Source organism: Diaphorina citri, unplaced genomic scaffold (assembly GCF_000475195.1).
Source record: "Diaphorina citri unplaced genomic scaffold, Diaci psyllid genome assembly version 1.1 scaffold6, whole genome shotgun sequence".
NCBI lineage: Eukaryota > Metazoa > Arthropoda > Insecta > Hemiptera > Psyllidae > Diaphorina > Diaphorina citri.
The window spans coordinates 327592-352585 of NW_007377445.1; the positions used below are offsets into that span (position 1 = coordinate 327592).

Consider the following 24994-nt stretch of genomic DNA (forward strand, 5'->3'; position numbering starts at 1 on the left):
ATTTGTAATTTCAACTTTAATATGCCATTTATTTAACTATGATTAATTAACACGATTAAAGTCCCTTATCATTACCTGCAAGTCCTGGTCTTTCTTCAGCCGATGGCAATGTGTTTTGAACGCGCTTCTCGTCTTGAACATATCACCGCATGTAGGACATGCTACCTGCTTGAGCTGAGTATGTTTCAGTAGATGACGTATCATCATGGCTTTTCTATGAGCGGTAATCCTCGGGTTACAATCTGTGATTTGACACGAAAAAATAATAAATAAATATAGGTATGGGCTTAAATAGAATAAAAAAAGTTCATCCAAAATATTAGTATTTAGTGTAGCAAGTTTCAAGTCAATCGGACCAAGTGGCTCCAAAGTTAGTTAAAAGGTTTGACAGATCGACCTTCCACGCAGTACGCATTGCACCCTTGCCCAACTTAGATCAGGGTGGTGCCGCTTACTCAATAGCTACCTGTCGAGAATAGATAGAGTAACACCAAACTTAGGTCCGAAGTGCAATACCGGGCCACATGACGTCTCAAAAATGGTCTCAGCAGCTCAGCTTTGGACTGAACATGAATATTTTAATAACACTTTACATGACTGACACCCTTATTAAACAATAGACAACAGTGTCTCACTGTCTGTATTTTCTATTTTTAGGGTTTTTTAGTTACAACAAATTTTCCGTCAATTTTTTTAAAGAGGTTTGACAGAGGGAACTGTAACTGCTAAGGTCTTATCGTCCCGAAATCGAAGAGAGAAGGAAGACACAGGATAAGAGAAAGCCAGCCGTTCCGAGAACGAACATTACCCTATCAGGATAAAATCCGCCCCGGGCGAGAATCAAACCCGCGGCCTAGCGCTTACAAGGTAAACGCACTACCAACTAAGCTAACTAGGCTGGCTACCTATCAAATTTTAATAATAAAATAAAATAAAGCTTCTAATGATAGTAAACTTTGGAGAGGATAAGCCTCTAGTTGCTTACTTTTCCACTCGCACGGTAACTTGACATACTGGTTCGCCTTCGTGTGGAATTTCTCCATATGATGATCAATGTGAATCTCATAGGCAAACATACTGACGAAACTCTGCCGACAGTTGTTCCACATACACATATTACCCTATGAGGATAAAATCCGCCCCGGGCGGAAATCAAACCCGCGGCCTAGCGCTTACAAGGTAGACGCGCTACCAACTAAGCTAACTAGGCTGGCTACCCATCAAATTTTAATAATAAAATAAAGATTCTCAAATTTTAATAATAAAATAAAGCTTCTAATAATAGTAAACTTTTGAGAGGATAAGCCTCTGGTTGCTTACTTTTCCACTCGCACGGTAACTTGACATACTGGTTCGCCTTGGTGTGGAATTTCTCCATATGATGATCAATGTGAATCTCATAGGCAAACATACTGACGAAACTCTGCCGACAATTGTTCCACATACACACGCGATTCGTCTCCCGAGTCTTGAACGTGTTGACTCGCACTGGATTGAATGAGCATTTCTGAAAAATGAAACCGAAGAAGTACGTTTACTAAGGGCATGGCTTCTTAGTCATCCTGTCATACAGAACAGACCAGAGTTGAATAGGTAGAAAAATTGAATGGGTAAGAGGCAGAGTGGATCAAGTCCAAAAAACGACTTTTTGAGTTTTGTATAGGTATCATTAAAAAAGAGTGCAAAAGGATCTATCAGATTTTAAATTGGTTGCTAACTTCACTTTAGTGTTGTATTGAATTGAGAGCAAAAACAAAATGGCTGGGTATATCTTGAATTTTGGCCAGTTCTAAACTTTGACTCCATTTATCTTTTTTCGGACTTGCTCCACTCTGCCCCTTAGACATTCAATTATTGGTACTGTTCACTAAATTGATGAACCTTTATTGTTTACTTACCTTGAGTGAATCTCTCTTAGCACAGTTGAGTCCAACACACTTGAGAGCTGTATGATATGCATGGAAATACAGATGAAACACACAGTTCTGTGCTTCTAATATGGCAAGACAGTCTTTCCATTGCCTGATTGAGTATTGGATACATGGGGAAAGATGAGTATTGGATACATGGGGAAAGACGAGCTGGTCAGCTCAGTTAGCTTGCAGGGTATCGCGTCTGCCTTGTAAGCGGTAGGCTGCGGGTTCGATTCCCGCCCGGGGCGAAATTTATCCTGATCAGATTATGTTCTATTTCGGAACGGTTGAATCTCTCCTAGCCTGTCCTGCCTACTTTTCTTTGCGATTTCGGGACAAATAAGATCTCCGTTGTTACATTTTCGAGTCCAAGTGAAATGCATTTTGAGTTGTATCAAGTGGGAACGACATTTGTAATTTCAACTTTAATATGACAAACATTGAACTATGATTAATTAACACGATTAAAGTCCCTTATCATTACCTGCAAGTCCTGGTCTTTCTTCAGCCGATGGCAATGTGTTTTGAACGCGCTTCTCGTCTTTTTGCCTGACCCTTTGGCTACAAGAATAATGTCAGTGCTCTCTGAAAAATCAAAGAAACAGCAGTTATACAAAAAAAAAAAATAGGTATCTAGGAATGGTCCAATGCTTACTTATATCTTCCCAAATCTCCTTTGACATTATACACATAAACAAAAAATATGTTTATTTACATAATATCCAGTATGGTTTTCATTTATACCCTAATTACACTGATGAAATCTGCATATGAGAGAAGAATGCATTATTTGAAAGGCCTTCAAACATGAAGACAACCACCTGTCAAGTCAATCTCATTTTAAAAATTATAATCTTACCAGATGGGCTCTCTTCATCTTCATCCTCAGTATTCTTTCGTTTCCTTTTAGCTCTCTGACTGTTTTCTTTGCCAAAGAAAATCTCGTCTTCATCTTCGTCACTTGGCTCAGGACTAGTTTCATCAATATTGATTACCCTCTGATTGTCACAACCACCTGTCAAGTCAATCTCATTTTAAAAATTATAATCTTACCAGATGGGCTCTCTTCATCTTCATCCTCGGTATTATTTCGTTTCCTTTTAGCTCTCTGGCTGTTTTCTTTGCCAAAGAAAATCTCGTCTTCATCTTCGTCACTTGGCTCAGGACTAGTTTCATCAATATTGATTACCCTCTGATTGTGTCTCTTGTGCTCAGTGTCTGTCAGAATGCCTGTGGAACCTGGAACAATTGAATGGACAAAGTGAGCTTTAAGTTTTAACCCAACATTATTTCTCTGAGTTTGTCTGTTTGTTCTACCTAAAGTCTGTTTAATTTTATGGCTTTGGCACCAGTCTGGTACAACACTACAACAGGTAAAATTCAGAAAAATATCCCTAATATACAAGACCCCCCAGCTATATGAAACAGGCTTGTGGTTTCTACTTACAAGAAGTTACACTCTCACAGTAGGTAGAATTTGCTTCCAATATAACAGAACTATTGAGGTCTGCAGCATCATCAAGAGCACTGGTAGTTGGTTTTGTGTCATCAATATCTTCCACATCAGTTTTCACCTCTTGCACTGAAACATTCAAAATTCTTTACATAAACTAAATTCCATGTAGGCATCCACAAACCAGTCCCAACCCTCAAACATAACTTAGTACTGACACAAGAGAAAACAAACAAACCATGCTAATGAATAGAAGTCTCCACAACAGAGCCTTGACCAGAGCTCTGATCCTAGTACTGACCTTTGCAGAAAATGAAGAAATTGGGCCTAGTATTTTTTCCGAGATGTATGATGGGTTTGTATCGAGGAGCTTAAGCTTCCTTTTATAGCTCCATGGTTTGTATACATTTTTGATAACATCCTAACCTCAAAATTTTCAAGCATATCTAAATATGCAGGTTTTAGGCTTCATTGTGGACACCCTGGTGTGAATGGTGTGATGATCTAATGGTCTCAGTGGAAGTCAAGGGTCAATTTCCTTGAGAGGGTAAATGGTCCATGGGTACTTGTGCGGAAGTCACGTCCGTGGAATATTGCTACCAAAGGAACTGGCACAAACAAGCAGTGACCAGTGTAATTATAGGGTTAGGTTAAACGCAACAAAGAGTTTTCACAATTAGAGCAGTGATTGGTGTTATAGGGTTAGGTTAAATACAAAAAGGAGCTTTCCTTTTCCACGGACGTGACTTCTGCATAATTACCGGTCCATGTTCTATGGTTGATGGTTGCTGTTGTGGCCATGCACCTAATGTATACAACATGCTTTTGACACTACTTCTAAGTACTTGCTTTTACAGTTCATGATCAAGATTTTGACTTACCATTAGAAGGACTCCCACACTCACTGGTCTCATACTCGGGAAGGGTAAAGACATCATTGTCTTCCATATTTCGATCTTGCAGTATCTATCACGGTATGAGGTATGAGATCTAACCGTCAAAACTTTGTTAACTTTGGACTTTATATTTCTGCTTTTGCTTTTGAATCTTTTGATTTTGGCGTTTTGCCGTTTTTTTTTCAGTACTGTTATTATTATTTTTTTTTTCTTTTCAAAACTTTTCCATTTTTCCCGCGAATACATTCTACCTCTGTGGACTAATTGACTCTGTGCTCTGTGTGTGATGACGTCATTTGATGATCTGATTTAAAAAGAACTTTCAAAAATCCAAAAAACAGTCGAAATCATAAAATCAAAATTTATTGATACCTCTTTAAATGACAAAAAATTATCACATAGGTATATGAAAAAATTAAACGATCATGTAAAATAAATTTTAATTTACACAGACACAACAAAAATGCGACCAACTACGAATGACGTCACTGGTACAGAGGTAGAGTGCATGGCCACAGAGGTAATGTAAAATTTGAATTTTTGTGATAAATAAAGCGAATAGAGGTGCTGTGAGAAAGTAAAAACAACTTTTTTCTATACAATTTTTTAATCTACTCAGTGTTTATTTTGTTAGAGGTGCTGTGAGAAAGTAAAAACAACTTTTTTCTATACAATTTTTTAATCTACTCAGTGTTTATTTTGTCTACTTAATATTATCTACAAAGATCTCCTTTTATTTCAATGAAACATGAAATGCATTTGTTTATAAATATGATATTCAAACACCATCTTCTTTTCTTCCAGGGTAAGCTATCTTTTTATTTTCAGGAAACCAGCTGGGGCAAGAGCCTTTGATTCCTTCTTCTTTTGAGAGCCATATCAGCCTTTTTATCCTTGCCTTCATCTCACTAGGCTGAGAACACCCAGTAATAGCCAGGAGCACTTGTTGCTTCAGACAGTCACCCATCCAGATACCAACCACGTACAACGTTGATTAACATCAGTGATCCATCGGGAACTGTTGCATTTAACGTGCAATAGCCATTAAATTTAAATGTTGTTAGATAGGGTTTTATTTTATTTAACGTCACGGTAAACCTACTAAAGTTTCCATTGACGGAGATTTTCCCCACCATTCGTTGACAACCTACCCGCCTATTCACATTAACCTCACCCAGCCTTAATGGGGTCAAGACAATCAAGCAGCAAGCATTGCCCAGATAGTCACCCATCCAGATACCAACCACGTACAACGTTGATTAACATCAGTGATCCATCAGGAACTGGTGCATTCAACGTGCTATCGCCTTAGGATAAAAACAGAGTGGAGAGCAAGGCAAAGATCATAGAGCTTTATGCCCTCAGCTCAATGTGGTTTGAACACTGAACTCGTCGCTTCCCTCCATCCTTTGTCGCTTCCCTCTATTCTTCGTCGCTTCCCTCCATCCTTCGTCGCTTCCCTCCATCCTTCGTTGCTTCCCTCCATCCTTCGTCGCTTCCCTCCATCCTTCGTCGCTTCCCTCGATCCTTCGATGCTTCCCTCCATCTTTCGTCGCTTCTCTCCATCCTTCGTCGCTTCCCTCCATTTTTCGTCCCTTCCCTCTACGAGCTCTATGCTCTCCACTCCACTCTGTTTTGAGCCTTAGGAGCTGACTTTGGTGTTTTCCCACAGGAACATCACTCCTCTCCCTCACTCTCTCCACTGCTTCGAGTAGCGTCTGAATTGTCTCCATCCTCCTCCATTTTCTCTTCCTCTCCTGTTTTCTTACTTGGACTTTCTTTACCTTCTGAACCTCCGTTTTTCTCTTTTCCCATTGATTGTTTGCTCTCACCTTGCAATTCGTTCCCCGATTCTTTCTGTCCTATCGATTCTTTGCTCTCACCCTGTAATTCTTTCCCCGATTCTTTCTCGCCTATCGATTCTTTGCTCTCACCTTGTAATTCTTTCGATTCTTTCTCGTCTATCGATCCCTTCCCTGCTTCTTTCTTCTTCTTGTCTTCCTCCTCCAAAAACGTCTCCCACTTCTTCAGTCGCGCCTCGCGTTCCTCGGCCGTTTCCTGGATCTTGTAGCGCGTCTTGCCGTCCCAGGTTTCGGCCGTTATTTGCCGCTGTCCGAACCAGCGGCCGTTGAGCAGCTCCCTGCAGGCGTCGGCCGCCTCGGGCTCCTTGAAGAAGATTTGCGCCACGCCCTCCGGATGTTTCTGTGAAAATGATGTAGATTTTAAGCTAGGCTAGAGGTGTTGTACACCTATGTAGGTAATAAAGAGCCTTGGGTGTTCCATCGCCGCGCGCCGTTTTATTTTGTAGCAATGAAACAACTGCTTAGACTTGTGTGGTCTGAGTCGTAGTATGCCCATCCCGTAATGTATCCTTTATCAGATAGGCGATAAAAGACGCAAACTCAATAGCTCCCAATAGGTGCTTGGACAACACAAGAGCAACAGAAAGAAACCCGTTGAAATATTCATAGTAGAAACCCGTTGAAATATTCATATTCAAAAACGCACTTATACAGTGCGTGTTTTTTTTTTTTTTTTTTTTTTTTTTTTTTTTTTTTTTTTTATGGTAGGCATCAAACCCTGGGCTAATCATGACCCTAAATTAGTTTAACAGTTTAATACATAACTATCTACTTAATTATTATAGCAGAGAGATGATTGTAAATTGGACGTGGGCTTGGAAAGTGGAGAAAATTACTTGAAGTACCTAACTGAATTAGCAAGATAAGTCTATACTTACGTCATGAAGTACCACTTTCTTGACGTGACCACACTTGGAACACTCCTCTCTCAAGTCTTGCTGGTACTCGAGTATAAGAGTAACATCCTTATCAAATAGGGCGGGGTCAAACAAGTTCTTTACAATGATCACAGACTCGTTTTTGGACCTTTCTCCTCGCATCTTGTCCGGCCTCCAATCAAACAGTCTGAAAATACAAAGTTGTAAAAAGAGTTAGTGTTAGTTAACAAAAAAATATTAGACACTTTTTTTAGTTCTTTCTCTGCAGCGGTTGTGATTCCCGCTCGAGTCGGATTTTATCCTGAATGGATAATGTTCGTTCTTGGAACAGCTGGCTTTCTCCTATCCTGTCTTCCTTCTCTCTTCGATTTCGAGACGATAAGACCTCAGTAGTTACAGTTCTTCCTCTATCAAACCTCTTAAAAAAAGTTCATTCTCTAGGTACATATTTTGTGGGTTATCAAAGAGTCTGAAAACAGACATACTAACTTCCTATGAAGGAGTGGGGCGTTTGGTTCAAGTTACAGGGGATTATAGAGCTGGTTTCCAAGACCTGAAGGAGGTTGGCTAGCACTTGGGTACATAACTAATTTTTCAGATTATTCGTAATTTTCATTCACTCACTTTTCCTGAGCCTTCTTCAACTTCTCCAAGTCTTTCTTTCTTTTCTTCTTGGGCTTCAGTTTGGGGTCGTAAGCTTCACCCTTCATGGTAAACTTGGCTCTCTCCACTTTGATCTTCTTGCCACGGATTTCATAGCCGTCCAAAATGCTTAACGCTAGATCGACAGATTCTTTCTGGAATAGAGAATAAAATATCTTGGTGAAAGAACGAAGCGAGTTTTGAGTTTTTAACTTGACAATTTGTCATTTAGTTGGTCTATTTGTGAAACTGTTTTTATAGTTATTTCGTCATAGCTATCGAACATGTTATCTAAGTATGATAAAATAAAATTTGGCAGAGACCTTCAACATGTAAAAGAATTTTTCCAGTAAATCTTGGGCTTATTCGGCCCTTCGGGGTCCACATATGGTCCCTTTTTTCACTGATTTCTACAATTCACAGAACCACAAGGTTTCACTTCGTTGATGAGAACGAAAATTTCCATAATATTCCTCAGATTCAAAGAAGGCTATAAGATGAGTATGACAGAAAGGAGGAGAAAAAAGAGGGAGGGAGATAAATGTTGGTTATGTTCCTCAGGTTTAAGAAACGGTATACCATACAACCTGCATGAAGGAGGAGGAGAAAGGAGAGGGAGAGAGATTCATTCCCATACCTTGATATAGGTACACAAAGCATCTCCCTTGAAGTCTTTAGTGTAGGGGTCAGTATACAGCTTGATTTTCATCTGATTCGTGTCCACGTCTTTCATAACAAGTCCACACTTCTGCATCACTTCAACAAACTCTTCCTGAGTTAAATCCAAAGGTAGATTGCTCACATAGACCTTGGTGCTTTCTTCACCAATGTCAAACCATTCTGAGAACAGAGAAGAAGAAACAAATAAATCAATGGAAGGGCTCATTAGTGTTATTTAACTAGAGGTTTCTAAATCAAGCAAGTCAGAAAATACAAAGTTGGAAAAAGAGTTCGTTTTTTACGGTCTCCTCACTTTTCTTGTAGAGTATGTAGAGCATCCAATCAAATTGTTTATAATAGAAATCATGTCAAGTTGTAAGAGCTAGGTTAGCTTGGAAGGTGGCGCGCCTGAATTGTAAGCGCTAGGTCACGGGTTCGATTTTGGCCCGGGGCAACTTTATCCTAAATAGATAAGGCTTGTTCACGTAGTGGCTGGCTTTCTCTTATCCTTTCCTCTGAATGTTTTTTTTTTCTTCTTCTTCTTCTTCTTCTTCTTCTTCTTCTTCAATATGTATTTTCAGTCACTTACTTTTCCTGTGCCTTCTTCAGTTTCTCCAAGTCCTTCTTTCTTTTCTTCTTGGGCTTCAGTTTGGGGTCGTAAGCTTCACCCTTCATGGTAAACTTGGCTCTCTCCACTTTGATCTTCTTGCCCAAAAACGTCTCCCACTTCTTCAGTCGCGCCTCGCGTTCCTCGGCCGTTTCCTGGATCTTGTAGCGCGTCTTGCCGTCCCAGGTTTCGGCCGTTATTTGCCGCTGTCCGAACCAGCGGCCGTTGAGCAGCTCCCTGCAGGCGTCGGCCGCCTCGGGCTCCTTGAAGAAGATTTGCGCCACGCCCTCCGGATGTTTCTGTGAAAATGTAGATTTTAAGCAAGGCTAGAGGTGTTGTACACCTATGTAGGTAATAAAGAGCCTTGGGTGTTCCATCGCCGCGCGCCGTTTTATTTTGTAGCAATGAAACAACTGCTTAGACTTGTGTGGTCTGAGTCGTAGTATGCCCATCCCGTAATGTATCCTTTATCAGATAGGCGATAAAAGACGCAAACTCAATAGCTCCCAATAGGTGCTTGGACAACACAAGAGCAACAGAAAGAAACCCGTTGAAATATTCATAGTAGATGTATAAGTGCGTTTTTTTTTTTTTTTTTTTTTTTTTTTTTTTTTTTTGCCGTAGTGTGCAGACGCAAACTCAATAGTTCCCAATAGGTGCTTGAACAACACAAGAGCAACAGAAAGAAACCCGTTGAAATATTCATAGTAGATGTATAAGTGCTTTTTTTTTAATGGTAGGCATCAAACCCTGGGCTAACCATAACCCTAAATTAGTTCAACAGCTTAATACATAACTATCTACTTAATTAATATAGCAGAGAGATTATTGTAAATTGGACGTGGGCTTGGAAAGTAAGTGGAGAAAATTACTTGAAGTACCTAACTGAATTAGCAAGATAAGTCTTTACTTACGTCATGAAGTACCACTTTCTTGACATGGCCACACTTGGAACACTCCTCTCTCAAGTCTTGCTGGTACTCGAGTATAAGAGTAACATCCTTATCAAATAGGGCGGGGTCAAACAAGTTCTTTACAATGATCACAGACTCGTTTTTGGACCTTTCTCCTCGCATCTTGTCCGGCCTCCAATCAAACAGTCTGAAAATACAAAGTTGTAAAAAGAGTTAGTGTTAGTTAACAAAAAAATATTAGACACTTTTTTTAGTTCTTTCTCTGCAGCGGTTGTGATTCCCGCTCGAGTCGGATTTTATCCTGAATGGATAATGTTCGTTCTTGGAACAGCTGGCTTTCTCCTATCCTGTCTTCCTTCTCTCTTCGATTTCGAGACGATAAGACCTCAGTAGTTACAGTTCTTCCTCTATCAAACCTCTTAAAAAAAGTTCATTCTCTAGGTACATATTTTGTGGGTTATCAAAGAGTCTGAAAACAGACATACTAACTTCCTATGAAGGAGTGGGGCGTTTGGTTCAAGTTACAGGGGATTATAGAGCTGGTTTCCAAGACCTGAAGGAGGTTGGCTAGCACTTGGGTACATAACTAATTTTTCAGATTATTCGTAATTTTCATTCACTCACTTTTCCTGAGCCTTCTTCAACTTCTCCAAGTCTTTCTTTCTTTTCTTCTTGGGCTTCAGTTTGGGGTCGTAAGCTTCACCCTTCATGGTAAACTTGGCTCTCTCCACTTTGATCTTCTTGCCACGGATTTCATAGCCGTCCAAAATGCTTAACGCTAGATCGACAGATTCTTTCTGGAATAGAGAATAAAATATCTTGGTGAAAGAACGAAGCGAGTTTTTAACTTGACCATTTGTCATTTAGTTTGTCTCTTTGTGTATGGTTTGAGTTTAATGAAGTTTGCCAGGAATTTTAAAATTTTATCAGTACGTTTTGAACCTGATCAAACCTTCGGGGACCCCCGTAGGGGCCCCTTTCCTGAGTGAGTTCTACAATTGTATTAATTGCACCACTTGTATAAGCTTAACCCACCTTTAACGCTGTTTGCCCCTACACCTAAGCCTCAGAGGCTTAGGTGTAGGGGCTTTTTGTGTGCATCGTTGAACCACCAGTTTTTAGTTTTCTCATGAGGCCAAGAAGTTCTTTAATGTTCCTCAGATTCAAGAAACGGTATAGCATGAAGGAGGAAGAAGAGGGAGAAAAAATTCATTCCCATACCTTGATATAGGTACACAAAGCATCTCCCTTGAAGTCTTTAGTGTAGGGGTCAGTGTAAAGCTTGATTTTCATCTGATTCGTGTCCACATCTTTCATAACAAGTCCACACTTCTGCATCACCTCAACAAACTCTTCCTGAGTTAAATCCAGAGGTAGATTGCTCACATAGACCTTGGTGCTTTCTTCACCAATGTCAAACCATTCTGAGAACAGAGAAGAAGAAACAAATAAATCAATGATGGGAAAAAAATAAATAAAAACTGGTTAAAAAATAAAGATAAGATAACAACTCCTCATGTCCATAAAAATTAAAAACCTTAGCTCTCCGGGGAAAAGAAAAGACCAAGAATAGACAAAGGGTTTTGGAATGTTTGCAATCATGAAACAGTTGATAAATGGGAAAAAATAAAAACTGCTTAAAAGATAAGATAACAACTCCCTCATGTCCATAAAAATTAAAAAACCTTAGCTCTCCGGGGAAAAGAAAAGACCAAGAATAGACAAAGGGTTTTGGAATGTTTGCAATCATGAAACAGTTGATAAATGATTAGATTGATTAGGTACATGTTTAGTATGATTACTAAGGTATTTAATGCTTATAGCTTTGTCAATTTGCTTACTTGGAGGTTCAGGTTTCCTCTTCTGTCCTGGGACAACTTTCTCCTCAGCTTTTGGGTTCTCCATTGGGGCAGTAGCATCTACACTTTTCTCTTCTACTTTACTCTGGACTAGATCAGCACTTGGTTTCTTCTCATCTACTGTGTTAGGTTGTTCAATGAAGCCATAACTCATCTGGTATCTTGCTAGGAAATCATCATCAACCTAAGAGACAAACACACAAGAGTTACTTATCATTGACTTTATCAAAATATTTCTAATAGGGAAATATTTATTTAGTCCATTAACTGTTCCACACATACCATTTAACAATGGAAACATTGCAGATAAATCCAATTATTTATTTATTACAAATAAACCAAGTCTCATCTTATCTTATCATTGCACACAAAATTTGTAGGTATTTTAAAGGTAAAACTACCTACTTTGTTATTCTAGAAATACTTGGCATCATCTTAGAAGACCTTCGCTTGTAGACAAGTTCAGACCATCTTTGACCACAAGCCAAAGATTATTGAATTAAAAAAAATCATGGGTGGTGCCAGAGTTAAGAGTACTTGAGTGGTACCAATTTTAGAAAGTTTCTCATACTTAATATTCTACCGAGGTACATATACATGCAAATCTTGTTATAAAATAAGATATCTAGGCTGGCAAGAGTGACTTTTAAAATTACTCTTTGACACACCCTGTATTTGATATGACCTTGTCAAGTTAATGATGAATTGTACTTAGCTAAGTACTTAATATAAATTACTTGATTTTAATCATATTATCATGAGAACTTGTATATGACTGGGACTTGGTGATTAAGTGAAAATTACCTCTATGCTCTAACCCAGTGCTTCTCGCATACCATTTAACAATGGAAACATTGCAGATAAATCCAATTATTTATTTATTATTTATTACAAATAAACCAAGTCTCATCTTATCTTATCATTGCACACAAAATTTGTAGGTATTTTAAAGGTAAAACTACCTACTTTAATTAGGTAGGTATCCAAACATTTTACACTATAATCTTACCTTGGGGAACCAAGCATTTTTCTCTTTATCCCAAATATACACAGTACCATCAGTGGAATCAGTATAAGTGTGTGTATCTCCCTCATACCCATAAGAACCTTTACTCATGTCCTGTCTTTGAATTGGTGGAGCTGTTTTCTGAGCATTATTTTCATCATATTCTTCTTCGTCAGAAGAATCTGCAGCCTTGTCAGATGTAACCAATGGAACTGATGGTACCCATGAGTTTGATGCTGTATCCCATTTATATTTTGTACCTGAAAATGAGAAAATTCAAGGGGTGTCTAAACAAGAGTATAGTGAATCTTTGAAATGGACTCGTAAGTTATTCCATGGTAATCAAAACCCAAAGTCATAAAACACAATCCTCTGATAGATTTAAAAAAAAAAAAGTTTCTTAACTTTTTGAGCTAATAAATCATAGGTAACCACTCTAATGTTAAGCAAGAAATATCACAATCAATTCCTGCTTGAAGCAATCCATTTAATATGTCAATAAAACCCCAGGCCACAACTTACCTGTCTTGTCCTTATAGAAATAATTGGATCCGTCAAACTCATAGTCTATTTGGCGTAGTTTCCATTCATTCTTCTCGTTATCCCAAGTGTACTGTTGTCTGGACTGTGGATCTGTGTATACGGCAACATCTCCCTCGTAGTGAACATATTTGGATCTATCACTGTCAGTATCATTGTTGGTACCATTACTTTTATCTTTTGCTGCTGCTGCTGCTACTACTGCTTCTTCTGAGGTAGTATTCTTATTACATTTTAATTTGGGGTCTTTGGAAGTATCTTCACTGGACTTTTCATCTATACTAGTTTTTTTAGTTGAAGGCTCAGGGTTGTTTAATTTTGTACTATCAGTTTGTTCAGAGCATTGGTCAGATGTGGGATTTTTCCTATCTTCAGGAACAGACTCACCCTTTTCTGATACACCTATGCCACTGCCTTCATTACCCTGATTTAATTTATGATCATCAGATTCCATATTATCACTATTTAGTAATAATTAATGAAATTAAAATTGAAAGAATCACATTTCTCCCAATACTTTTTCCTTTTTTTTTTGGCAAATTTCAAAATTCAAATCGTTTACATTTTTAAATTTTGCCGCTAAATATTTGTTGGCGCAATTTTCCATGTTGGCCACCTGTTGAATTAATTAAAACTCGTTTCACACGATGCTGTGAACGGTCAGTCTCCGTATCTGTGTATTGATTCCAAATAAATTGAACCTTTTCCTGACATTTTCCAAATAAAAATTTATATCAAATGCTATGGAAACTATTTTTTGTTCTGAAAAAGCTCATTTCAATAGACGAAAGATCACGCGAATCCAATCTTACATTTCGCATATTTTCATTCTGTTGGCACCACCTATACTCTTCTTGAAATTCAAAATGGCTTTTCGGTAAACAACTTTTTATTTTTCTGCGAGCTGTGAGCGGTGAGAACGAAGAACGAAAAAGTGTAGTGCATCTGAATTCGTTAAAACGTTTAATTTTCTTTTGGTGTTCTTTCATCATGGCCTCTTTAGCTAATCTCACAGATGAAGAAATAAGAACCTATCTAGTGAAATATAATCTACCGATTGTTCCCATAACTGATTCCACGAGAAAATTATTACTGAAGAAAATTCAAACGGCCCTCGACGGAGGTGGTTCTACTCCAAACGACAAGAAGTCTAGTAAGAAATCTACTTCTAGGTCGAATGTTAGCATTACAAATGACAATCATATCGACAAAGATGTTTCGTCAGACATGCTCCCCCCTGCATCCTTGCCAACTGTCACTAGACGCAACAGCCGAGGTAGACAAGGGACGGACTCACCACATCCATACTCCAATAGAAAACCATCAGGCAGTAGCACATTGGACCAAAGTACAGAGGATTTGAACAGCTCCTTGTTTTCTAGTACATCTAAGAGAAGGGGTCGTTCTTCTATGGCTTCAACATCAGGTTATCAGAATGGATTTGAAACTGGTTCCGACTCCGATGTCCCTGAAAAACCAGCCAACAACTCCTTGAGCAAAAAGAGAACCAGCCCCATCAACAGGTCATTCAAAAGTCCCATCTTCCCATCAGTGTTTTCTAATTTACCAACATCTGTCAGACAAAATGACCTCTCACCACCCAAGTCAAGACCAGCAACACCCAGTGTCTCTAGCAATCATGATGCTTTTGACTTTTCAAGGAAACCTATTTCTGGATGTAAGTCAAAAGATTTTTTTTTTTTCATTCCTAATAATAGCTATTAGCAATATTTCTATTTTCTTCTTCAGTATTGTAGTTAAGATGTTCAACTTGTGTTCTCCTTCTTTTTCAGACTCCACAAGATTTTCCATGGGCAACAATTCCAACAATAGCACATCCTACATCAAAGAAAGTGACGAGGAAGAATACTCTCCCCGTTTGACAAAGCGTTTCTTTCCAACATCAGTCCCACCATCTGTCTCCCAACCAACTGGTCAGGGACAATTCAAGAAACCATCTTTTACCACATCAAAGATTCTGTTTGGTTGTTTTGTTCTATTCTTCATCTGCATTGCCTTTATCTATGTCAATATCCAAGGAAACTCTGCTACCATTTTCAATAATTCAGGTAAGATTTAAATAGAAGAAAGTACCCTTTTTAATGTAAATACATTAACAACTTTTGTTCTCGTTATTTTTCAGACTCCACAAGATTTTCCATGGGCAACAATTCCAACAATAGCACATCCTACATCAAAGAAAGTGACGAGGAAGAATACTCTCCCCGTTTGACAAAGCGTTTCTTTCCAACATCAGTCCCACCATCTGTCTCCCAACCAACTGGTCAGGGACAATTCAAGAAACCATCTTTTACCACATCAAAGATTCTGTTTGGTTGTTTTGTTCTATTCTTCATCTGCATTGCCTTTATCTATGTCAATATCCAAGGAAACTCTGCTACCATTTTCAATAATTCAGGTAAGATTTAAATAGAAGAAAGTACCCTTTTTAATGTAAATACCATACTGGTAAATTACATGATAATATTAGAAAGGTCATTCCTAAAAGATTGTATAGATGGAAATTTAAGTTATAAATTAGTCAATAAATCTAGTAAGTGAATGACATTCTTCAATTTTTTTTTAATATAACCCTCTTCTCCCATCTCTTTGTTCCAGATACCAAGTATCCCATTTGTGGAAGTGGCCGTATTGAACCAGGTGTAAGTATGCAAAAAAATTTACCTAGTCTTCTAAAGACTTCATTGGTAAAAATGTTTCTGTATTCAAAACTTATGATGTAAAAGGAAATGTTGCTGGGTATTAAGTCATGTTGTGAAACACTTGAGCAATATTGTGCAACAATTTTTTCCCTCCATTTTTACTTCTTTTTTTTTCAATCAAAGTTTAATGAGATTCCTATCCATCTCTGGGCCTTATTCTTTTTTATTCAACATATTTCACCAGGCCAAGTAAGTACCTACTTAGCATACTGAGAAAATTTTCTTGTATCAAAACAAGACAGAAACTTTGAAGCCTACCTATCCATTGTCCATGATCAGTATGTCCTTGAAAAAGTGTTGACATCTTTTTTCCTCATTTTCACAGGTAACTTGTGTGATGGATGATGACATCCCTGTAGCCATTGAGTTTCTACCTCACATCTATGATGAGCTCTACCAGAGATCTGTCTCCAAGCATTGTGGCTATCCCAACACTGAGGACAAACTCAATGATCAGGACATCAATAAGCTTTTGACTGAGAAAAATCCAACCACTGTAAGTAGAACAAAGGTCTCCTACTAATATCCAATTCTGTAAATTGTATTATTTTGTATGTAGGTTTTTAAATCCAGAGGATGAAGTGTTCGAGAAAAAAAAAAGTAATTAAGTATTCCCATCACAGGTTTTGTATCCAGTTCCCCTCAGTCATATCTTTAGGTTTCAAACCCCTATACTATTGTTTAAATTCCATTGAGTGATGCCATATGTTTGAATGAAGCTATGTCACTTGAAAACACAAGTTTTTACCCAAGTCAAAATTTCCTCATTATCTGTGAGGTTTGAAACTAGCATTTCCTCACAACCAATGCTACCTTCTTCCTCTAAACACTAGAATTAGGTTTAGGTGAGTGATAATGAACTGGAAGTTGGGGTCAGGTTTTACAATAATAATATGCTGTGAATCATGAAACTGGATTTTAACTTGACATACAATGCCTACCTGAGAATATAGTGGGTGTCTCACTATTTGTGTGGAAAAACTCCTATTATTTAGATTCCAGTATCATGACTGGGGGAGTGACTAAAAAAAATGCCTTGCCAAGTCAAAAAGTTTGACCATTCTATTGTACTACAGTTATTCTAGAAATACTTGGCATCATCTTAGAAGACCTTCGTTTGTAGACAACTTCAGACCATCTTTGACCACAAGCCAAAGATTATTGAATTAAAAAAATCATGGGTGGTGCCAGAGTTAAGAGTACTTGAGTGGTACCAATTTTATAAAGTTTCTCATAATATTCTACCTAGGTACATATACATGCAAATCTTGTTATAAAATAAGATATCTAGGCTGGCAAGAGTGACTTTTCAAATTACTCTTCTACACACCCTGTACTTGATATGACCTTGTCAAGTTAATGATGAATTGTACTTAGCTAAGTACTTGTTATAAAGTACTTGACTTTAATCATATTATCATGAGAACTTGTATATGACTGGGACTTGGTGATTAAGTGAAAATTACCTCTATGCTCTAACCCAGTGCTTCTCAAAGCTCTAATTTGGCCTGTTGTTTTTCTCGTCTCATCAGTTATGTGATCTTTAATTAATTTAAAAAAAAAATCCCAAATCTTGTGGCACACCTAGGGCGACCTCGTGGCACACGGTTTGAGAAGCACTGCTCTAAGACAATTCATGCAAAACTCAACATACACACATACTTGTTTTTAATTTTAGTGAGTACTGTATATTGCAGATAATGTAGGGTTTGTGTTTGATAGTTGATCAGTGATTTAACTATCAGTACTGTTAAAAGGAGATATGCTTGAATGATTGTCTACAAGTCTGCAGTGACTGAGGATGATTGTTGTACTTACTCTACTCATAGTGGGGTACAGTTCTGTTGCCTATGACTTCTATAAGAAATACATATTTTCAACCCACTACTTGATTAAATGTTTTTGATTCCATTAACTTTTGTATCCTGATGGGAAAGGTTGGCAGTCCTGGTGGTGTTGAAATTTCAATCTTAATTTACCAAGAATTTATCTCCTACTCAGTGTGGTTAACACTGGCAGCGTTCTCTACTACCTAACCTTTAGAGCTCTGTTATTATATGGGCAGATTCTCAAATACATAACTGAGAATAAAATTCCATTCCTCGGCTGGGATCGAACCCACGCCCTCCTCTTTACCAGGCGAGCGCCTTGGCCACTATGCCACCGAGGCAATAATAATTTAGTTTGGTGTTTTCATTTATTAGACCCTTTATTGGTTGCAATTCAGTGTACACAAATACAAATTACGAAAGGCAGAATTATTGCCTTGGGCAATCTCTACCATGCCTTACTTGCCTCGGTGGTGTTAGGCAATAATAATTTAGTTTGGTGTTTTCATTTGTTAGACCCTTTATTGGTCGCAATTCAGTGTACACAAATACAAATTACGAAAGGCAGAATTATTGCCTTGGGCAATCTCTACCATGCCTTACTTGCCTCGGTGGTGTAGTGGTCAAGGCACTCGCCTGGTAAACAGGAGGGCGTGGGTTCAATCCCAGCCGAGGTATGGAATTCCTCAATATAATTTGAGAATTTGACCACAATAATAGTAGTAGCCTACTGCTGGAGTAAAGGGACTTTTCAGTCCTATTTAGTGGTCAAGGCGCTCGCCTGGTAAACAGGAGGGCGTGGGTTCAATCCCAGCCGAGGTATGGAATTTTATCCTCAATTATTTGAGCCTTGTTGACCTATGTCTATTTGTTTCCTCTTTTCAGACGGACTGGGAGCTTCGCACTCACGCGAATTTTATCCTCAATATTATTTGAGCCTTGTTGACCTATGTCTATTTGTTTCCTCTTTTCAGACGGACTGGGAGCTTCGCACTCACGTACCCAACATTAAGGTCCTTATCAACAGTAATCCTCATTGGACTCTCAAAGTTCTGGACGACAGTATTGTGCTATCCAAAGTGGAACTGCCCATCACTTGCTCCATCAATTCGTTCTTCGCCAAGCTCTTCTTCTACAGTGTTCAGGGTGCCATTTGTAAGTAGAACAACTAGTGGTTTAGTGAACTGAAGAACTTGGAAAAGGATCCCTCGAAGGCCCTAAAACTAATGAACAAACTAAGGCTTGAATCCTGGAGGTCTCAAGTTCAATTCCCGGCAGAACGGGAGTTTTCTTCGGCTTTGTACGAGTTGTAAAGAAGTTCTGCTTCACCACAAATAATTTTATTTATGGTTTGATTGATTTTCAATTATGGAGTAATGATTACCGTTTTTTTTTAATAATGAGAGTGAAAGGTACTTAACAATGAACTGTCAGAAATTTCATTTTCAGGGTTTTATTAGTTTATCCTGAAAAATCTGTCAATCATAATGGTTATTTTTATTTCCCACTGTTTCAGTACTGGTGGGAACTCTGGTGGTCTACAAGGCCATCCAGTTCTATCTGGACCGCAAGGAAAAGTCCAAGCGGGAGATCATGAAAATGGTGGACGACATTTTGCACATGATCCGGAATCAGGCCGAGAAATGTCCGGATGAACCTTACCTACCTATTCGGCACATCGATAATTTTTAGAAGTAGAATGTTTCGTGTTTCATAGATCTACTTGTACAAATGGGAAATTTAGCTAGTATTATAGGCGACCTACCTATTCGGCACATCAAGGATCAGCTCATTCCTCTGTATGAACGAGACCGTAAGTATTGATTTGAATTAGTGGTTGGGTGGAAAAACTCACGTAAATGAGAACTTTTTTCAAGAGGTTCAATAGAGGGAACTGTAACTGCTAAGGTCTTATCGTCCCGGAATCGAAGAGGGAAGAAAGACAGGGTAGGAGAAAGCCAGCCGTTCCGAGAACGAATATTATCCCCTCGGGATAAAATTCGCCTCGGGCGAGAATCGAACCCGTGGCCTAGCGCTCCGGCACATTAAGGATCAGCTTATTCCCCTGTATGAACGAGACCGTAAGTATTGATTTGAATTAGTGGATGAGAACTTTTTTCAAGAGCTTCGATAGAGGGAACTGTAACTGCTAAGGTCTTATCGTCCCGAAATCGAAGAGGGAAGAAAGACAGGGTAGGAGAAAGCCAGCCGTTCGGAGAGCGTACATTATCCCCTCAGGATAAAATTCGCTTCGGGAGAGAATCGAACCCGCGGCCTAGCGCTTACAAGGCAGACGCGCTACCAACCAAGCTAACTAGGCTGACAAATGAGAACCTCGTTACTTGAGAATGATTGATCTCCGTACCTCAGTGACCTAATTGCCACTACACACGAGTCCATCAGCCCGAATTTATTGAAGCCAATCCAAAGCTCATCGTTTTTCGCCACACATCTGTGGATTTGTGTGTAAACACCATCATTTGTCTCGAATCCAAGTTTGCTCTGGTATTTGCTTTATCTTTTCTTTTTTTACTTAAAAAAACTATCCCTGTGTTCGTCTTCCAGGTTTGAACAAGGTGTGGCTGGGCGTGCGCAAGATCATCGAGAACGAGGCCCGGGTTCGCCAGGAGATCCAGATGGTGCAGGAAACAGCAGAGGTTGAGTCCGAAGGGCATTCACTCGTAAAATTTGTAGCCAAAACCAAATGTCAGCCCAAAGCAATCTGGTTAGGGCTGATTGGTGAGCTGACGAAAAACGCCGACCCCGTCTTTACACAGGATTAGGCATAGAAAAAGAAGAAAGAAGATTTTGTGCTTAGTAATGAATGACTCAAATGCCTCATGTTCTTCTATTGACAGAGAGGATGATGGTGACACTGCGTGGGTGACTGCAGTAGAGGACGCCCTACTGGAGAAGTGTGAGGGTATCAACATTCTGCATATCGGTGTGGACCGGGCCTCTACTGAGGGCATTGTATTCATCAAGTGTGCATCGTGCGCTGATGCAGGTAAGTTTTATATCTAGTTTTAATAATCGCCAAATCCGCGAACATAATCGCGAAATCACATAGGTACGATAGGTGATAGGTAACATACCTATTATTAAAAATCCAAGTTTGCTCTGGTATTTGCTTTATCTTTTCTTTTTTTACTTAAAAAAACTATCCCTGTGTTCGTCTTCCAGGTTTGAACAAGGTGTGGCTGGGCGTGCGCAAGATCATCGAGAACGAGGCCCGGGTTCGCCAGGAGATCCAGATGGTGCAGGGCGAGGACCAGGATGTCTGGCGCTGGCTACCTCCCCAGCCCATGGCTACGAGGAAGCACAAGACCTGGCAGGGAGCCGCCTTTGAAACCGAGGAGGGCAGCGTGAACGCGCTGACCGTATCGCCCACCGCTTGCTTGAAAATCCGAAACATGTTCGACCCCCGAGAGTAAGTCTTAGCACTATACTCCTATGGTTATTTTATTTATTTATTTTTTTTTTATTTTTATTTTTTTATTTTTTTTTTTTTTAGAATGAGTGATAAAAATGGTAAAACTGAAAACCCCTATTATGTCAAGAGTACTAATGGCTCCGGTAGTCACCCCACCAAAAAGACTCGAAGAGAACATTTTTAACAGAGCTAAAAATAAATCCAGAGGAAACGGTCGTTGAAATGATAAATTAATAAAAATTAAGGTACAATATGCCTTTACTAGAGTAATGGTTAGTGAGATACACAGGTGATATTTACAGGAACAAAGAAAAGTGTCGACAAAGAGTTCTAAATTCCATCGTTACGTGCGAAAACCCAAACAAGGGATGCACGTAAACTACATACTAGTCAGTAGTTCTTGCGTATTCTTGAGAGTTCATTGCAACGGTCCGTAGTTCTGTAGAATCCAAGTAGAACCAAACAGACGAGAATGGAGCTCTCGCACATTGTAAAAACAGGAGTTAACAACACAATAGTGTTTTCGTGGAGAATTGAAAATATTGAATACGGTCACTATCTATGAGTTCAACTATAGGAAATACACATTATCTTTACACGGGATTAGGCGAAGAAAAAGAAGATTTTGTGCTTAGTAATGAATGACTCAAATGCCTCATGTTCTTCTATTCACAGAGAGGATGATGGTGACACTGCGTGGGTGACTGCAGTAGAGGACGCCCTACTGGAGAAGTGTGAGGGTATCAACATTCTGCATATCGGTGTGGACCGGGCCTCTACTGAGGGCATTGTATTCATCAAGTGTGCATCGTGCGCTGATGCAGGTAAGTTTTATATCTAGTTTTATTTATTTACTAGCTGAATTCCGTCGCTTCGCTCCGGAATCCCGCTAGTTCATCTAGTTTTATTTATTTACTAGCTGAATTCCGTCGCTTCGCTCCGGAATCCCGCTAGTTCATCCCGAGGCATGGCCAAACTTGTGGAAAAGGCATGGCCGAACTTGTGGAAAATAATAAAAAATACGTTCGCGCTGCGTGCTCCCTATTAGCTGCATTGTTATCAAACTAAAAACATAAACGAAACTCAAATATTAGGCGAGCCAGGAAAAGTTTTCTCTCCGCAGCAGTCTCTGCACTCTGTGTATTTCTTATGGAGATTTTAGCGATCAAAAATTGATCATATCTCAGGATCGGTTTAGAATTTCGCAAAATCCTTTCTTATTGCACACCTAGACCATAAAAGGAATATTCCTACCAAATTTCAGCTTTCTAGGTGTTGTGGCTCTGGAGATAGAGCGATCAGTGTGTGAAATGTGAATGAGTTCTCGTTCTTATAATATAAGACTACAAACTCTAGTCTGTCTAGTGATGCAAAGGAGAAAGTCACTCCAAATCTAGTAGTTATAGTCCCTTCATCAAAGAGAGGACGGAATAGAAGATAGCTAGACGTTCCAGGAAGCTCGCCCTCGGCCGGAACCGAACCCGCGGCCTAGCGCTTACAAGGGAGACGTGCTACCGTCCTACATAAAATTGGCCTTGAAGATTCTCGTAACTGTCCACTCTGTTCCTTAAACTCCCCCAATGAACTCTTCTCATGTTAACTCTTGCCCCAGCTCGGAAGCCAGCAATGACATTGTAGATAAATATTTGGATCCAATGGGGAAAATTGCCCAATGGTCACAAAGTCCGACAATTGTATCAACAACATCATAACTCCATGTACTTTCCATTTTTGATTTCAGGTCGTGCATATCGAACTCTGCACGGCGCCTGGTTCAACAGCAAGCTGGTCACGGTCAAGTATCTTCGCTACGAGCGATACCATGAAAGATTCCCGCAAGCCAAGGCTCTGGTCGCGCCGCTGAAACCGTCCAATGACCGGCGGTACTCGCTACAGCAGGCGTGAACCCGGGCAGGTGTGAGGTGGCACGCGGTCTGTACGAAACTAGGGCCATAGTTCTTTACTACAAGGCCGTGTTTTATTATGTGACTTTTTTGGTTCTATTCAACATGATTCAACCAAAGAGATTCCGCTTTCGACGTCCACACTTGCTGCTACAGGCCACTTATGTATTTTCAATGGTTATCTGAAAAAGTGCCTCTGAGTGAAATTTTGCTATTTTTTGGTGAAAAAATTACAAGAATTAAAGAGTCTGTTTCTGTCGGTAATCACCATGGAATATGCTTTGGCAGTCAGGGTGTTGAAGTTGAAAATTCATATCTCCTTGGTTGAATAGAAAAAGTCACATAATAAAATACGGCTCAACTGTGGGAACTTTTCCTTTTGGGAAACTTTCGAAACCGGTTCCCTTTTGGATACTGAAATGGCGTCTGTACTAAACTTAATCTTCTGTACTACAACTGTGCATAGCGAAGGTGTGTTTTCCTTTCGGGAAATGAAACTTGATTAATGACTGTCACTTCACTGTGCGACTTTGTAAATAGTATTGCTTTTTTTAACATTTAGATAATTGAACCACCCTGTTGATTGAGGCGGTAAACTGACTTCACGCTTGATAACACAAAAGCTTGTTCTTAAAACACTCTGTATATTTCTTTTGCTATAAGCACAATTATCTATAATTCTATGCTGGCACTCTTTCAATTACAAAAAAACTCTGGATAGATTAATTTATTTTGGCTTTCCTTTTCATCCTTAATCAACAACAACGTCATAACTCCATGTACTTTCCATTTTTGATTTCAGGTCGTGCATATCGAACACTGCACGGCGCCTGGTTCAACAGCAAGCTGGTCACGGTCAAGTATCTTCGCTACGAGCGATACCATGAGAGATTCCCGCAGGCCAAAGCTCTGGTCGCGCCGCTGAAACCGTCCAATGACCGGCGGTACTCGCTACAGCAGGCGTGAACCCGGGCAGGTGTGAGGTGGCACGCGGTCTGTACGAAACTAGGACCATAGTTCTTCTTTACTACAAAGCCGTATTCTATTATGTGACTTTTTTTGTTCTATTCAACATGGCTGAACCAAAGAGATTCCGCTTTGGACGTCCACACTTGCTGCTACAGGCCACTTATGTATTTTCAATGGTTATCTGAAAGAGTGCCTCTGAGTGAAATTTTGCTATTTTTTGGTGAAAAAATTCCAAGAATTAAAGAGTCTGTTTCTGTCGGTAATCACCATGGAATATGCTTTGGCAGTCAGGGTGTTGAAGTTGAAAATTCATATCTCCTTGGTTGGTTACAAAAAAGTCACATAATAAAATACGGCTCAACTGTGGGAACTTTTCCTTTTGGGAAACTTTCGGAACCGGTTCTCTTTTGGATACTGAAATGGCGTCTGTACTAAACTTAATCTTCTGTACTACAACTGTGCGTAGCGAAGGTGTGTTTTCCTTTCGGGAAATGAAACTTGATTAATGACTGTCACTTCACTGTGCGACTTTGTAAATAGTATTGCTTTTTTTAACATTTAGATAATTGAACCACCCTGTTGATTGAGGCGGTAAACTGACTTCACGCTTGATAACACAAAAGCTTGTTCTTAAAACACTCTGTATATTTCTTTTGCTATAAGCACAACCTTATATTATAATTATCTATAATTCTATGCTGGCACTCTTTCAATTACAAAAAAACTCTGGATAGATTAATTTATTTTGGCTTTCCTTTTCATCCTTATCAAGAAATTTTGGTCATTTTCTGTTTCGGGACTTCAAAAGGGTTTAAATGGCCGTCATCCTTAGAAAAAAATTACCGTTTTTCAAGACCCCTTCACAAAATTTGGCCACTTCAATCATCACCTATTTAATATGGTGAT

The 24994-nt window shown here is 39.2% G+C and overlaps 3 protein-coding genes across 6 annotated transcripts in view; 1 reads left to right on the plus strand and 2 right to left on the minus strand.

The window, feature by feature from the left end:
- LOC103524573 (histone H4 transcription factor-like) overlaps nucleotides 1-4434 on the minus strand; it is a 5887-nt gene extending 1453 nt beyond the window's left edge. The window contains exons 1-10 of the mRNA XM_026819874.1: nucleotides 4248-4434; nucleotides 3361-3495; nucleotides 3103-3152; nucleotides 2773-2908; nucleotides 2398-2498; nucleotides 2272-2336; nucleotides 1899-2022; nucleotides 1307-1507; nucleotides 986-1088; nucleotides 80-242 (exon numbers count right to left, since the gene is read on the minus strand). Coding sequence (XP_026675675.1) covers nucleotides 80-242; nucleotides 986-1088; nucleotides 1307-1507; nucleotides 1899-2022; nucleotides 2272-2336; nucleotides 2398-2498; nucleotides 2773-2908; nucleotides 3103-3152; nucleotides 3361-3495; nucleotides 4248-4314 — 1145 coding nt within the window. The 5' untranslated portion in view covers nucleotides 4315-4434. The remainder of the gene's footprint in view (nucleotides 1-79; nucleotides 243-985; nucleotides 1089-1306; nucleotides 1508-1898; nucleotides 2023-2271; nucleotides 2337-2397; nucleotides 2499-2772; nucleotides 2909-3102; nucleotides 3153-3360; nucleotides 3496-4247) is intronic.
- A 488-nt stretch (nucleotides 4435-4922) lies between these two features.
- On the minus strand, nucleotides 4923-13758 carry LOC103524592 (HIV Tat-specific factor 1 homolog). 2 transcript variants are annotated; one of them, XM_017449725.2, is made up of 8 exons: nucleotides 13213-13758; nucleotides 12694-12950; nucleotides 11667-11868; nucleotides 11047-11249; nucleotides 10563-10622; nucleotides 8894-9006; nucleotides 7003-7189; nucleotides 4923-6464 (listed from the first exon to the last, which is right to left on the minus strand). In XM_017449725.2, exons 1-8 carry the CDS (start codon nucleotides 13682-13684, stop codon nucleotides 5940-5942), a joined length of 2019 nt encoding a protein of 672 aa, XP_017305214.1. In that variant the 5' UTR covers nucleotides 13685-13758; the 3' UTR covers nucleotides 4923-5939. The 2 variants fall into 2 exon arrangements, with proteins under 2 accessions (XP_017305214.1, XP_017305218.1); XM_017449729.2 differs by lacking the exons at nucleotides 8894-9006; nucleotides 10563-10622; nucleotides 11047-11249 and adding exons at nucleotides 7627-7799; nucleotides 8282-8484.
- Nucleotides 13759-14124: 366 nt separating this feature from the next.
- Nucleotides 14125-24248, plus strand: LOC103524454 (inner nuclear membrane protein Man1). Of its 3 annotated transcripts, none has more exons than XM_026819992.1 (10): nucleotides 14125-14908; nucleotides 15024-15299; nucleotides 15850-15893; nucleotides 16279-16449; nucleotides 18757-18937; nucleotides 19299-19459; nucleotides 19559-19595; nucleotides 20966-21212; nucleotides 21891-22039; nucleotides 23922-24248. In XM_026819992.1, exons 1-10 carry the CDS (start codon nucleotides 14221-14223, stop codon nucleotides 24083-24085), a joined length of 2118 nt encoding a protein of 705 aa, XP_026675793.1. In that variant the 5' UTR covers nucleotides 14125-14220; the 3' UTR covers nucleotides 24086-24248. The 3 variants fall into 3 exon arrangements, with proteins under 3 accessions (XP_026675793.1, XP_026675779.1, XP_026675786.1); XM_026819978.1 differs by lacking the exon at nucleotides 23922-24248 and adding an exon at nucleotides 22957-23278 and having other exon boundaries at nucleotides 14126-14908; XM_026819985.1 differs by lacking the exons at nucleotides 19559-19595; nucleotides 23922-24248 and adding exons at nucleotides 19819-19863; nucleotides 22957-23278 and having other exon boundaries at nucleotides 14126-14908; nucleotides 19299-19451.
- Nucleotides 24249-24994: the final 746 nt, after the last annotated feature.